The sequence below is a fragment of the Saimiri boliviensis genome, chromosome Y, assembly GCF_048565385.1.
Source record: "Saimiri boliviensis isolate mSaiBol1 chromosome Y, mSaiBol1.pri, whole genome shotgun sequence".
NCBI lineage: Eukaryota > Metazoa > Chordata > Mammalia > Primates > Cebidae > Saimiri > Saimiri boliviensis.
In genome coordinates, this window is record NC_133471.1 from 22,120,559 (window position 1) to 22,133,780 (window position 13,222).

At 53.4% G+C, this 13,222-nt stretch overlaps 1 protein-coding gene across 2 annotated transcripts in view; it reads left to right on the plus strand.

Moving 5' to 3' along the window:
- The window catches only part of ASMTL (acetylserotonin O-methyltransferase like), a 49,422-nt gene continuing 36,200 nt past the window's right edge, over positions 1-13,222 (plus strand). The window contains exons 1-2 of one of the 2 annotated variants that reach the window (XM_074392418.1): positions 1-178; positions 12,781-12,916. In XM_074392418.1, coding sequence (XP_074248519.1) covers positions 86-178; positions 12,781-12,916 — 229 coding nt within the window. In that variant the 5' untranslated portion in view covers positions 1-85. Of the gene's footprint in view, positions 179-12,780; positions 12,917-13,222 lie in introns of those variants that run through there. The other variant, XM_074392419.1, reaches the window with a different exon arrangement.

Sequence of the window (13,222 nt, forward strand, 5' to 3'; positions counted from 1 at the left end):
GGAGGCGGAGCTCCGGCCGCGCTATTTCCGGAGGCGCGCTGCTCGGTGCTCGGGACTGCAGCCGCCCGACTGCGGCGTGGACGCCATGGTGCTGTGCCCGGTGATCGGGAAGCTGCTGCACAAACGCGTGGTGCTGGCCAGCGCCTCTCCACGCCGCCGGGAGATCCTCAGCAACGCGGTGCGGCCTGGGCCTGGGCGGCGCGGGGGACCGGGCGCGGAGGGGCCGAACCAGCCGGGCCCGGCGCCTTAGGACCCCTGGGGATGGGGGAGGGGAGAGTGACCGGGAGCCCTGGGGATGGGGGAGGGGAGAGTGACCGGGACCCCTAGGGATGGAGGGGGGGGAGAGTGACCGGGACCCCTAGGGATGGAGGGGGGACAGTGACCGGGACCCCTGGGGATGGGGGAGGGGAGAGTGACCGGGGGCCCTGGGGATGGAGGGGGGACAGTGACCGGGACCCCTGGGGATGGGGGAGGGGAGAGTGACCGGGGGCCCTGGGGATGGAGGGGGGACAGTGACCGGGACCCCTAGGGATGGAGGGGGGACAGTGACCGGGACCCCTAGGGATGGAGGGGGGACAGTGACCGGGACCCCTAGGGATGGAGGGGGGACAGTGACCGGGACCCCTGGGGATGGGGGAGGGGAGAGTGACCGGGGGCCCTGGGGATGGAGGGGGGACAGTGACCGGGACCCCTGGAGATGGGGGAGGGGAGAGTGACCGGGGGCCCTGGGGATGGAGGGGGGACAGTGACCGGGACCCCTAGGGATGGAGGGGGGACAGTGACCGGGACCCCTAGGGATGGAGGGGGGACAGTGACCGGGACCCCTAGGGATGGAGGGGGGACAGTGACCGGGACCCCTAGGGATGGAGGGGGGACAGTGACCGGGACCCCTGGGGATGGGGGAGGGGAGAGTGACCGGGGGCCCTGGGGATGGAGGGGGGACAGTGACCGGGACCCCTGGGGATGGGGGAGGGGAGAGTGACCGGGGGCCCTGGGGATGGAGGGGGGACAGTGACCGGGACCCCTAGGGATGGAGGGGGGACAGTGACCGGGACCCCTAGGGATGGAGGGGGGACAGTGACCAGGAGCCCTGGGGATGGGGGAGGGGAGAGTGACCGGGAGCCCTGGGGATGGAGTGGGGGGAGAGTGACCGGGACCCCTAGGGATGGAGGTGGGAGAGTGACCGGGACCCCTAGGGATGGAGGGGGGACAGTGACCGGGACCCCTAGGGATGGAGGTGGGAGAGTGACCGGGACCCCTAGGGATGGAGGGGGGACAGTGACCGGGAGCCCTGGGGATGGAGGGGGGAGAGTGACCCAGGACCCCTAGGGATGGGGAAGGGAGACTGACCGGGGATCTCTAGGGATGGAGGGGGGAGAGTGACCCAGGACCCCTAGGGATGGGGAAGGGAGACTGACCGGGGATCTCTAGGGATGGAGCGGGGAGAGTGACCCGGGACCCGGAGGGATGCGGGGAGAGGGCAGAGTGACCCGGGATCCCGGACTCCTTGGATGGGGAAGGGTACTGACGTAGGTCTTCTAGGGATGGAATGTGTCCTGGTGGCTGAAGGTTGGCTTTGCAGGTGGCCTGTGGGAAGTGTTTCCTGGGACCCTGGGTGGGGGAGATTTGATTGCGGGTGGTAGGCACCTAGGCCGCGGGTGTCTGCTTCTTCCGGAAGCCGAATCCCACGGAGGACAGCACTGGAGGGTTCACAGCTGATGTGCTCCTGGTCGCCCTGATGATTTTGGACGGCTTCCAGCCATCCCTGCTGAAACATCCAGTTTTTCATTCATAGAGCTATTAAGGAAGCACAGCTTAGGTTTCAGCGGTTTTCACTTAGAAAAAAATGGCAAAAAGAAAGAGAAAAAAAAGTGAAAACATGACTTTGAAGACATGTAGCCAGAAACATTAGAATTGAATTCAAACTGGAGAAAATAATAAAAGCGAAAACCGCTAGGCAACACCAGAATCTCACGGCCGGTGGGGCGACCGGTTGTGAAACATAATTTTTCTTTTTCCAGTTTTTCCAATTTTACTGGAACAATAATTATGGTAAGACTGATTTGCTTTTTTTTAGTTGTTATTATTTTACCTTATTTATTTATTTAGACACGGAGCCTTGCTCTGCCGCCCAGGCTGGAGTGTAGCGGTGCAATCTCAGGTCACTGCAACCTCCACCTCCCGGGTTCAAGCGATTCTCTTCCTCAGCCTCCCGAGTAGCTGGTATTACAGGCGTGTGCCACTACACCCGGCCGATTTTGTATTTTTTTGTAGAGATGGGGGTTTCTCCATGTTGGTCAGGCTGGTCTCAAACTCTGGACCTCAGGTGATCCGCCCTCCTCGGCCTCTGAAAGTGCCAGGATTACAGGCATGAGCCACCGTGCCTGGTCAAGACTGATACTTGGCCTAATTATTTGTACTCAGTGCAGGAAGAATAATAATTAGTTTTTTTAAAATTTGTATTTATTGATTTATTTTTGAGACCGACTCTCGCTCTGTTGCCAGGCTACGGTGCAATTGTGCAATCTTGGCTCAATGCAGCCTCCACCCCACTGTCCCCCTCCACCTCATTCAAACGATTCTCCTGCCTCAGCCTCCCGAGTAGCTGGGATTACAGGCGCACACTACCACGTCCGGCTACTTTTTTGTATCTTTAGGAGATACAGGGTTTCACCATGTTGGCGAGGCTGGTCTCGAACTCCTGATCTCAGGTGCTCTGCCTGCCTCGGCCTCCCAAAGTGCTGGGATGACAGGTGTGAGCCACCACACTCAGCCAAGAATAAATTAATTTTTACACAGGCCCTTTATATTGGCTTTGATGGAACTTTGTTCCACACAAGGAATCAAGATAGGACCTTTTCTTATTTGAGATGGAGTCTCATTCTGTCGCCCAGGCTGGAGTGCTGTGGCATGACCTCAGCTCACTGCAACCTCCGCCCTACCCTGGGTTCAAGTGATTCTCTGCTCAGCCTCCCAAGTAGCTGGGATTACAGGTGCCTGCTACTGCACCCAGCTAAGTGTTGTATTTTTAGTAGAGACGGGGTTTCACCGTCTTGGCCAGGCTGGCCTTGAACTCCTGACCTCCTGATCCAACCACCTCGGCTTCCCAGAGTGTTGGGATTACAGGCGTGAGCCACCGCGCCCAGCCCCAGATGGGAGCTTTTTACAGTTGAGCCCACCATGGGTTTGCACCATTAAATACCTATGAGTTGGGCAAATTCCTTTCCTCTTGAGGTTTCGAGATAATTTGGGGTTCCTGGCCTGTGAGAAAGTGACATTCTTAGCACAGATCGGGAACTGCGTAGGGTGGCTCTGTACACAGAAGAGGAAGCCAGTTTCCAACGATTTTATTGGCTCCGTAAGTCAAGTTGGATTTTTTTTTTTTTTTTTTCCTGAGACAGAGTCTTGCTCTGTCACCCAGGCTGGAGTGCAGGGGCACAGTCTCGGCTCACTGCAACCTCTGCCTCCTGGGTTCAACCGATTCTCCTGCCTCAGCCTCCCAAGTAGCTGGGACTACAGGCACGCACCACCACACACGGTTAATTTTTGTGTTTTTAGTAGAGACGGGGTTTCACCATGTTGGCCAGGCTGGTCTCGATCTCTTGACCTCGTGATCCACCTGCCTTGGCCTCCCAAAGAGCTGGGATTACAGGCGTGAGCCACCGCACCTGGCCTCAAGTTTGATTTTTGAAAGGAGTGCACACCATTCCAGCCAAAGCCTTGGCAAAATAACCAGATTTTCCTATAGTGTCCTGTTACTATAGAAGTTGTTTTTTTTTTTGAGACGGAATTTCACTCTTTTGTCCAGGCTGGAGTGAAGTGGCGTGATCTTGGCTCACTGCGACCTCTACCTCCCAGGTTCAAGTGATTCTCCTGCCTCCCGAGTAGCTGGGACTACAGACGCGTGCCACCACGACCAGCTAGTTTTTGTATTTTTGGTAGGGAAGGGGGTTTCACTATTTTGGCCAGGCTGGTCTTGAACTCCTAACCTCAGGTGATCTGCCTGCCTCAGCCTCCCAGAGTGCTGGAATTACAGACATGAGCCACCATGCCTGGCTGATTTTTTTTTTTTTTTTTTTTGAGATGGAGTCTTGCTCCATTGCCCAGGCTGGACGGTAATGGCATGATCTCGGCTCACTGCGACCTCCACTTCCCAGGTTCAAACGATTCTCCTGCCTCAGCCTCCTGAGTAGCTGGGATTACAGGAGCCCAGCACCACACCCAGCTAGCTTTTGTATTTTTAGTAGAGACGGGATTTCACTATGTTGGCCAGGCTGATCTTGAACTCCTGACCTCAGGTGATCCGCCTGCCTCAGCCTCCCAAAGTGCTGGGATTACAGGTGTGAGCCACTGCACCTGGCCAAGAAAAGAGATTTTTTTTTTTTTTTTTTTTTTGAGACAGAGTTTCCCTCTCGTTGCCCAGTCTGGCGTACGATGGCGCCATCTCAGCTCACTGCAACCCCTGCCTCCTGGATTCAAGTGATTCTCCTGCCTCAGCCTCCTGCGTAGCTGGGATTACAGGTGCACGCCACCATTCCTGGCTAATTTTTCATATTTTTGGTAGATACTGGGTTTCACCATGTTGGTCAGGCTGGTCTCGAACTCCTGACCTCAGGCAGTCCACCCGCCTGGGCCTCCCAAAGTGCTGAGATCACAGGCGTGCGCCACCCAGCCCGGCCAAAAAGCAGATTTTTATGGCACTTACGCAAATAACTTTATTGCCATAAATGAAGAAGACTTCAAACGTGAAAAAGATCACCCCGGTCTCCTGTTAGTTGAGTCCATTCAGTTAATTTCTGTCCTGCTTGATATGGATGAGTATTTCAGCTTTTCAAAAATCCCAGACTGTTTTTCCTTTCTATTCTGATGTGAGAGTCTCTAAAGTTCTCAGAAACCTGCATTCCCGAGCATCTGTTAGAGCTTTACAGCTGATTATAAAACCACCTTTTAAACAGCATCAAGCCAGGCACCGGGGCTCACACCTGTCATCCCAGCATTTTGGAAGGTCGAAGCAGGTGGATCACCTGAGGTCAGGAGTTTGAGACCAGCCTGTCCAACATGGCGGAACCCCATCTCTACTAAAAATACGAAAATAAGCCACACCTGCTGGCGGGCACCTGTATTCCCAGCTCCTTGGGAGGCTGAGGCAGGAGAATCACTTGAACCCAGGAGGCGGAGGTTGCAGTGAGCTGAGATCACGCCACTGCACTCCAGCCTTGGCAACAGGGCAAGACTCCACCTCAAATAAAACAAGCCCAAAACCACACAGAACGCAGCTGTGCAAACAGCAAGACTCCATCTCAAAACAAAACAATGATTACAAGTCAGAAAGGTGAGGTCCGTCCACGACAGTCTGTGAACGTCGTGAAAAACCATTTATAAGAGGAAATTCAGGCCAAACTATCATACGATTTAAAAGTTATTAGGGCTCCTGCATGCTTTATAAAATGTCACTCTAACTCTTAGCTGTACAACTTGCCTGCTTTGCACCTAGCTGAGACCCAGGACGCAGGAAGCTCAATGCTAGAAGAAGTCAGAGTTTATCTGCACTTCTCAGTGTAAGTCTTGCACACCTCGTACATAATTACAACCCTAGGCTGGGCTCGGCAGCTCACCCCTGTGATCCCAGCAGTTTGGAGTTTTTTTTTTTTTTGAACATAAAGTTACTTTAATGGTAAAAGGCATGGAAATTGATGGAGATTATTTTCCAGGGAACAAACCACACAAAACAAACCTCAATAGAGACAAAGACACCCTATGAACTCCAGAGCTCATTACAGAGACACACAGGCGCTGACACAAAAAATAGGGTGCAGACTGTACTCAGTGCCATAGGCTTTCTGCTGTTTGCTCAAATGTGTTTTCTGTTATTTTTCTTTCCAGAACTAATCCCCTTCCCAATCATTCTAGAGAATATGACTATTTGACTCTGAGCTCACTAGGTACAATGAACTATAAAATAGTTCCAGAGTGTATTTTAAGACTAGGTGAATTAAACAGTACTACTTTCTAAAACCAACCAGCCTCTCAAAGGTCCAGACTGGTTAAATTCAGTTCTGTAGTTAATTTCCTCTTCAATGATCCGTTTTAATTGGAACATAAGCTGCATAGGTCTACATATCTCTGGCAAAATAGCAGAAACAAGTTTTAATTACTATTATGATGATAAGTATTTGAACAATTTATTAGGGAGTATGGAGTGTATGAATTAAACCGGCATTTCATTTAAAAATTCAATAATCCTTTTTTTTTTTTTTTTTTTTTTAATAAAAATTAGGCAGGGTGGTATGTGCCTATACTCGCAGCTACTCAGGAGGCTGTGGAGTCAGGAGATCCAGGCGAGTCTGGCCAACATGGTGACACCTCGTCTCTCCTAAAAATACACAAATTAGCCGGGCTTGGTGGCAGGGGCCTGTCATCCCAGCTACTTGAGATGCTGAGGCGAGAGGATCGCTTGAACCCGGGAGGCGGACGTTGCGGTGAGCTGAGATCACGCCACTGCCCTCCAGCCTGGGGGACAGAGTGAGCCTCCGTCTCAAAAAAAAAACAAAACCAAATTCCAAACACTAAGTTTGGTGGCTCAGTTCCAAACTCTCCAGGCCTGACCGCGTTTTAATTAACTTAGTTGATGTTTAGCTTTGAGGGAAAGATGCGAAGGAACAGCCGTTTCCCAGAACCAACTTCCTTCACAGCTCTGTGCCAGACTGCCTAAGGGCACCCGATCAGAAGTTAGGATATTTTCCTAAGTAGTTACGATCCAGTATGAGTGTCTGATTTACTAAAACGATGCGCGAGCAAACATGATTCTGTTTGGGCGGAGTTATACTTGTGTGTAGCCTTTATGCCAAGTCGTGACAGCTTACAGTATTCGGCAGAGATAAGTAAGAAACCATTTGATTAATAAACACAAAGAAACATGTATGCCGGCTGCCTTTAAGACCCTCTTAATGCTACTGTACCAGTAATTTTTAAACATTTAAGTGACATGAACTGAGAGATCTCAGAGCTTTTACTTTTTCCCTAAAAATATTTGACTTCAGGCCGGGCACAGTGGCTCCCACCTGTAATCCCAGCACTTTGGGAGGCCGAGGCGGGCGGGTCACGAGGTCAGGAGTTCGACACCAGCCTGGCCAACGTAGTGAAACTCCGTCGCTACTAAAAATAGAAAACTTAGCCGGGTGTGGTCACAGGCACCTATAGTCCCAACTACTCAGGAGGCTGAGGCAGGAGAATCGCTTGAACCCGCGAGGCGGAGGTTGCAGTGAGCCGAGACTGTGCCATTGCACTCCAGCCTGGGCCACAGAGTGAGACTCCCTCTCAAAAAAAAAAAGTATGTGACTTAAGTGCTTATTTTTTGGGGGGGCGGCCAGTTACATAGAGCTGTTTTAATAGACATGGCACACGTAGGACGCAGATAACCAGAAGAAAATGCCGTCGTTCTAAGATTTCTTTCTTCTTTTTTATTTGTTTGTAGAGATGCAGTCTCGCTCTGTCTCCAGGCTGCAGTGCAGTGGCGTGCTCTCGGCTCAGTGCAGCCTCCGTCTCCCGGGTTCAAGGGATTCTCCTGCCTCAGCCTCCCGAGTAGCTGGCATTACAGGCACATGCCACCACGCCCAGCTACTTTCTCTTGTATTTTAGTAGAGATGGGGTTTCACCGTGTTGCCCAGGCTGGTGTCGAACCCCTGAGCTCAGGCAGTCCGCCCCCCTCCGCCTCCCAAACTGTTAGGATTACCAGGCCAGCCTGAGCCACTGCGCCCAGGTAATTTCCCAACTGGATTATTGGCCTTTGGGTGAGTGAGGCCTTTAAGAACAGGGCTAGGGAGACAGTTTCCAGGGCTTGTAACAAGTACAGCTGGAAGACAGACAGATTTTTGAGAAGTACTTACTTATTTACTTATTTTGAGATGGAGTTTCGTTCTAACCGTCCAGGCTGGAGTGCAATGGCACAATCTCCGCTCACTGCAACCTCCGCCCCCCGGGTTCAAGCGATTCTCCTGCCCCAGCCTCCCGAGTAGCTGGGGACCATAGGCGCCCACCACCACACCCGGCTAACTTCTGTATTTTGAGTACAGGTGGGGTTTCACCATGTTGGGCAGGCTGCTCTTGAACTCCTGACGTCCGGTGATCCACCCGCCTCCACCTCCAAAAGTTCTGAGATGACAGGCGTGAGTCAGCTCGCCCGGCCAGTTATTGATTTTTAATTCCAGCAGTTCCATAAGGAAAACAGGTTTTTCCCCAAACGGGAATTGTGGTGCCTTTTCTGTTGTCTCGAGGAGTGCCAGGCCACCGGAAGTTATTTTAGGGTCCCTTATACACGCACCACGGGGGCCGATGACGAGAGGGATTTTCAGAGGATGATCTCAGGAGCTATTTGATCTGTGATAAGTCAGACCTGGAGAATGTGCAGGCAGCAAGCATTGCCTTCAGCCCGAGGCACCTCCCAGACCGCGAGAAGGGCAGGCGAGCTTGGACTCCTTGGAGCATTTTCGGATGGCAAAGGCGGGAGGCGAGGCCTGGGGCTAAAGGCTTGCCGGCAGGAGGGGGCGGAGGGTGACGATGGGTGAGGAACGGATGCAGGGGTTGACAGTACAGAGCGAGTTTATCTGCAGGGTCAAAGGGGGTTTGGGCGGAAGAGATTTCCAAGGAAGGAGAGACCTGTGGACGGTTTTCATTAAGAAAAAGGATGCGGCCGGGCCCGGTGGCTCACACCTGTAATCCGAGCCCTTCGGGAGGCCAAGGCGGGTGGGTCATGAGGTCAGGAGTTCCAGACCAGTCTGGCCAACTTGGTGAAACCCCATCTCTACTAATAATACAAAAAAATTAGCTGGCCATGGTGGTACACGCCTCTCATCCCAGCTACTTGGGAGGCTGAGGCAGGAGAACTGCTTGAACCCGGGAGGCGGAGGTTGCGGTGAGCGGAGATTGTGCCATTGCACTCCAGCCTGGGTGACAGAGCGAGACTCTGTCTCCAAAAAAGAAGGATGTCACCGGGTGTGGTGGCTCACATCTGCCGTCCCAGGACTTTGGGAGGCCGACGGGGGTGGATCACGGGGTCAGGAGTTTGAGTCCAGCCTGGCCAACCTGGTGAAACCTCGTCTCTACTAAAAATCCAACAATACTAGCCAGGCGTGGTGGTGGGCGCCAGTAATCCCAGCTACTCAGGAAGCTGAGGCAGGAGAATCGCTTGAACCTGGGAGGTGGAGGTTACAGTGACCCGAGATCGTGCCACTGCACTCCAGCCTGGGTGACAGGGGTGAAACTCCATCTCAAAAGCAAAAAAAAAAAAAAAAAAAGGAAGAAGGATGTCATGAGGAGTCCACGCTTTTGACATAGGGAGGGTAGAAGAAAGCCCCAATCTAGGGAGCCTCTTGCCGTTTGCCCTGCCTGGTGATAAAGTTCTCAAGGTCCCTGGGAATTGGAAAGTTAAAGGTGCCATTTTCGGACCATCAGCTGTCATGATGGTGTTTGCACCGGGGCCAGGCCACGTTGCAATAACAAATTAAACACCTTGCTTTTGGCTCCCCTGAAAGCCAAGTCTGGCAGGCCTGTAGAGGACACAGCCCCAGGGAGAAGGATGTAAGAACGTGGGATTGTTTGGCACCTGTTTGGGCTGGTAAGAGGCTGCCAGGAGGATCTGTTTTTTTTTTTTTTTTTTTTTTTTTTTTTGAGACGGAGTTTCGCTCTTGTTACCCAGGCTGGAGTGCAATGGCGCGATCTCGGCTCACCGCAACCTCCGCCTCCTGGGTTCAGGCAATTCTCCTGCCTCAGCCTCCTGAGTAGCTGGGATTACAGGCACACGCCACCATGCCCAGCTAATTTTTTGTATTTTTAGTAGAGACGGGGTTTCACCATGTTGACCAGGATGGTCTCGATCTCTCGACCTCGTGATCCACCTGCCTCGGCCTCCCAAAGTGCTGGGATGACAGGCTTGAGCCACCGCGCCCGGCCTCTGAGGATCTGTTTTTGTAGGCGTCTCAGACCAAACACAGAGACCCAGAATCCTCTTTATCAAGAGGACGGTCAGCTGGGTACAGTGGCTCATGCCCGTAATCCCAACACTTTGGGAGGCCAAGGGGGGTGGATCATGAAGTCAAGAGATCAAGACCAGCGTGACCAACATGGTGAAATCCCGTTTCTACTAAAAATATGAAAATTAGCCGGGCATGCCAGTGGGCACCTGTAATCCCAGCTACTCAAGAGGCTGAGGCAGGAGAATCCCTTTAACCGGGAGGCGGCAGTTGTGACCCGAGATCGTGCCACTGCACTCCAGCCTGGCCACAGAGCGAAACTACATCTCAAAAAGAAAAAAAAAATGTAAAAGAGGATAGTCAAGCTGAGAAGAAACTTGGCATCCCCAGGATTTCTCCTGCCTAAGTCTGCTGCCACCCACTGCTGCTGGGTTGCAAGAGAGTCTCTGCCCAACACCCGTCCCAGGTTTTGGTACCAACTGTAAGAGTTAAAGAAAGAGGAGGGAAGCAAGAAAAGTGGCCCCACTGTCATCGACAGGTTTATTTTGGAGGATAAACCTGAGCGGGCTTCCGGTAGAGTTAGGCCAGGAGCGTTCTCTCCTACAGATTCAGGGTGCTTAAGGGTTTAGGAAGGCAGAGCTTATCGCAAGCTCGGAATGTTTCCGTGTGAGGGGAAGTTTATTGTGCGGTTGCCATGTCTCTGGTTGGAAGGGAGGTTGTCTTGGGCTTGGTGTGTTTCTGGTCGGAGGACGTTTATCCCAGAGCTGGAATGTTTCCGTTCATGCTGACATCAGCCATTAGGCTGGATTTAGGTGGTTTTTAATCAAGAGAACTTAAAATGGCAGTCTGTGTTCAAGATGGCACTGTGCGTACAAGATGGCACCGTGTGTCCAAAATGGTGGTGTGTGTCCAAGATGGTGGCTTGTGTCCAAGATGGTGCAGTGCGTCCAACATGGTGGTGTGTATATCCAAGATGGTACTGTGTGTGCAAAATGGTGCCCTGTGGCCAACATGGCGCTGTCTGGCCAAGATGGGTGCATGTGTCGAAGATGGTGGCATGTGTCTAAGATGTTGGCATGTGTGTCCAAGATGGGGCTGTGTGTCCAGCATGGCGGCATGTGTCCAAGATGGCACTGAGTGTCCAAGATGGTGGTGTGTGTTCAAGATGGCGCTATGTGTCCAACGTGGAGGCCTGTGTCCAAGGTGGAGGCATGTATCCAAGATGGCGCTGTGTGTCCAACATGGAGGCGTGTATCCAAGATGGCAGTGTGTGTCCAGCAGGGCGGCATGTGTCCAAGATGGTGGTGTGTGTCTAAGATGTCGGCGTGTGTCCAAGATGGAGGTGTGTGTCCAGCATGGCGGCATGTGTCCAAGATGGCACTGAGTGTCCAAGATGGTGGTGTGTGTTCAAGATGGCGCTATGTGTCCAACGTGGAGGCATGTGTCCAAGGTGGAGGCATGTATCCAAGATGGTAGTGTGTGTCCAAGATGGCCGTGTGTGTCCAAGATGGCGCTGTGTGTCCAACATGGAGGCGTGTATCCAAGATGGCAGTGTGTGTCCAGCATGGGTGCATGTGTCGAAGATGGTGGCGTGTGTCTAAGATGTCGGCGTGTGTCCAAGATGGAGGCGTGTGTCCAGCATGGCGGCATGTGTCCAAGATGGTGGCGTCTGTCTAAGATGTCGGCGTGTGTCCAAGATGGAGGTGTGTGTCCAGCATGGCGGCATGTGTCCAAGATGGCACTGAGTGTCCAAGATGGCGCTGTGTGTCCAACATGGAGGCGTGTATCCAAGATGGCAGTGTGTGTCCAAGATGGCGCTGTGTGTACAAGATGGCGCTGTGTGTCCAACATGGAGGCGTGTATCCAAGATGGCGCTGTGTGTCCAGCATGGGTGCATGTGTCGAAGATGGTGGCGTGTGTCTAAGATGTCGGCGTGTGTCCAAGATGGAGGCGTGTGTCCAGCATGGCGGCATGTGTCCAAGATGGTGGCGTCTGTCTAAGATGTCGGCGTGTGTCCAAGATGGAGGTGTGTGTCCAGCATGGCGGCATGTGTCCAAGATGGCACTGAGTGTCCAAGATGGCGCTGTGTGTCCAACATGGAAGCGTGTATCCAAGATGGCAGTGTGTGTCCAAGATGGCGCTGTGTGTCCAACATGGGTGCGTGTGTCCAGCAGGGCTGCGTGTGTCCAACATGGCCATGCTCCTGCTCAGTCAGAGGCAAGATGTGGATTTCCCTGTGTCCTGCAGGGCGTGGCAGCCATGGCCAGCCGCACTGGGGGCAGTGACCACCATCATTCCTGACCCCACAGCCTCTGCGGGGGTCACTGCCTCCAGGCCAGGTCTCCCCGCAGACGGTGTTGTGTGTCCCTGTGTACTGGGGATTGACCTAGCGCCGGCCTTCACTCCCCTCCCGCAGCCGCCATCAGTGTCATGTTTCTGGAATGTTCTATGCACAGGATGGTCTTACTTGACTGTCCCAAACTTCCGGGCTCCAGGAACCCTCTGACAAGCCTGGCTCGTGGGTTCAGGGCCCGAGTCAACATTCCCTGCCAGCCTCTCTGTTCCTGGCCTTTTCCTTTGCCAGCCTTTTCCCTGGAGAGCCAGAAAGACCCCTTGTCAGTCTCGAAAGGCCCCTGGCCAGACCCCAAAGGCCCCGCAGCCACACTTAGGGAAAGCTCAGCAGATGGCTGAGGTCACCCAGGAGAGGACCGGGGAGTGTCGCCAATACCACGTGTCCTGCTCACCTTGCACGTTCTGTTCTGTCTTCTCGGGGTCTTTCATCAACCCTCCTGACCCCTTTCTTCTGTTGCAGGGTCTGCGGTTTGAGGTGGTCCCCTCCAGGTTCAAAGAGACGCTGGACAAAGCCGCCTTCGCCACGCCGTACGGGTACGCCATGGAGACGGCCAAGCAGAAGGCTCTGGAAGTGGCCAACCGCCTGCACCAGGCAAGTGGGCCCTGCCCTTCCGCCCTCGTGACAGTTCCTCTTCTAGGCCGGGCACCCTGGCTCAGGCCTCTAATCCCAGGACTTCGGGAGGCCGAGGCAGGCGCATCACGAGGTCAGAGTTCAAGACCAGCCTGGCCAAGATGGGGAAGCCCCGTCTCTACTACAGATCAAAATATTAGCCAGGCATGGTGGTGCGTGCCTGTAGTCCCAGCACTTTGGGAGGCTGAGGGGATGGATCACAAGGTCAGGAGTTTCAGACCAGCTTGGCCAAGATGGTGAAACCCTGTCTCTGCTAAAAATACAAAACTTA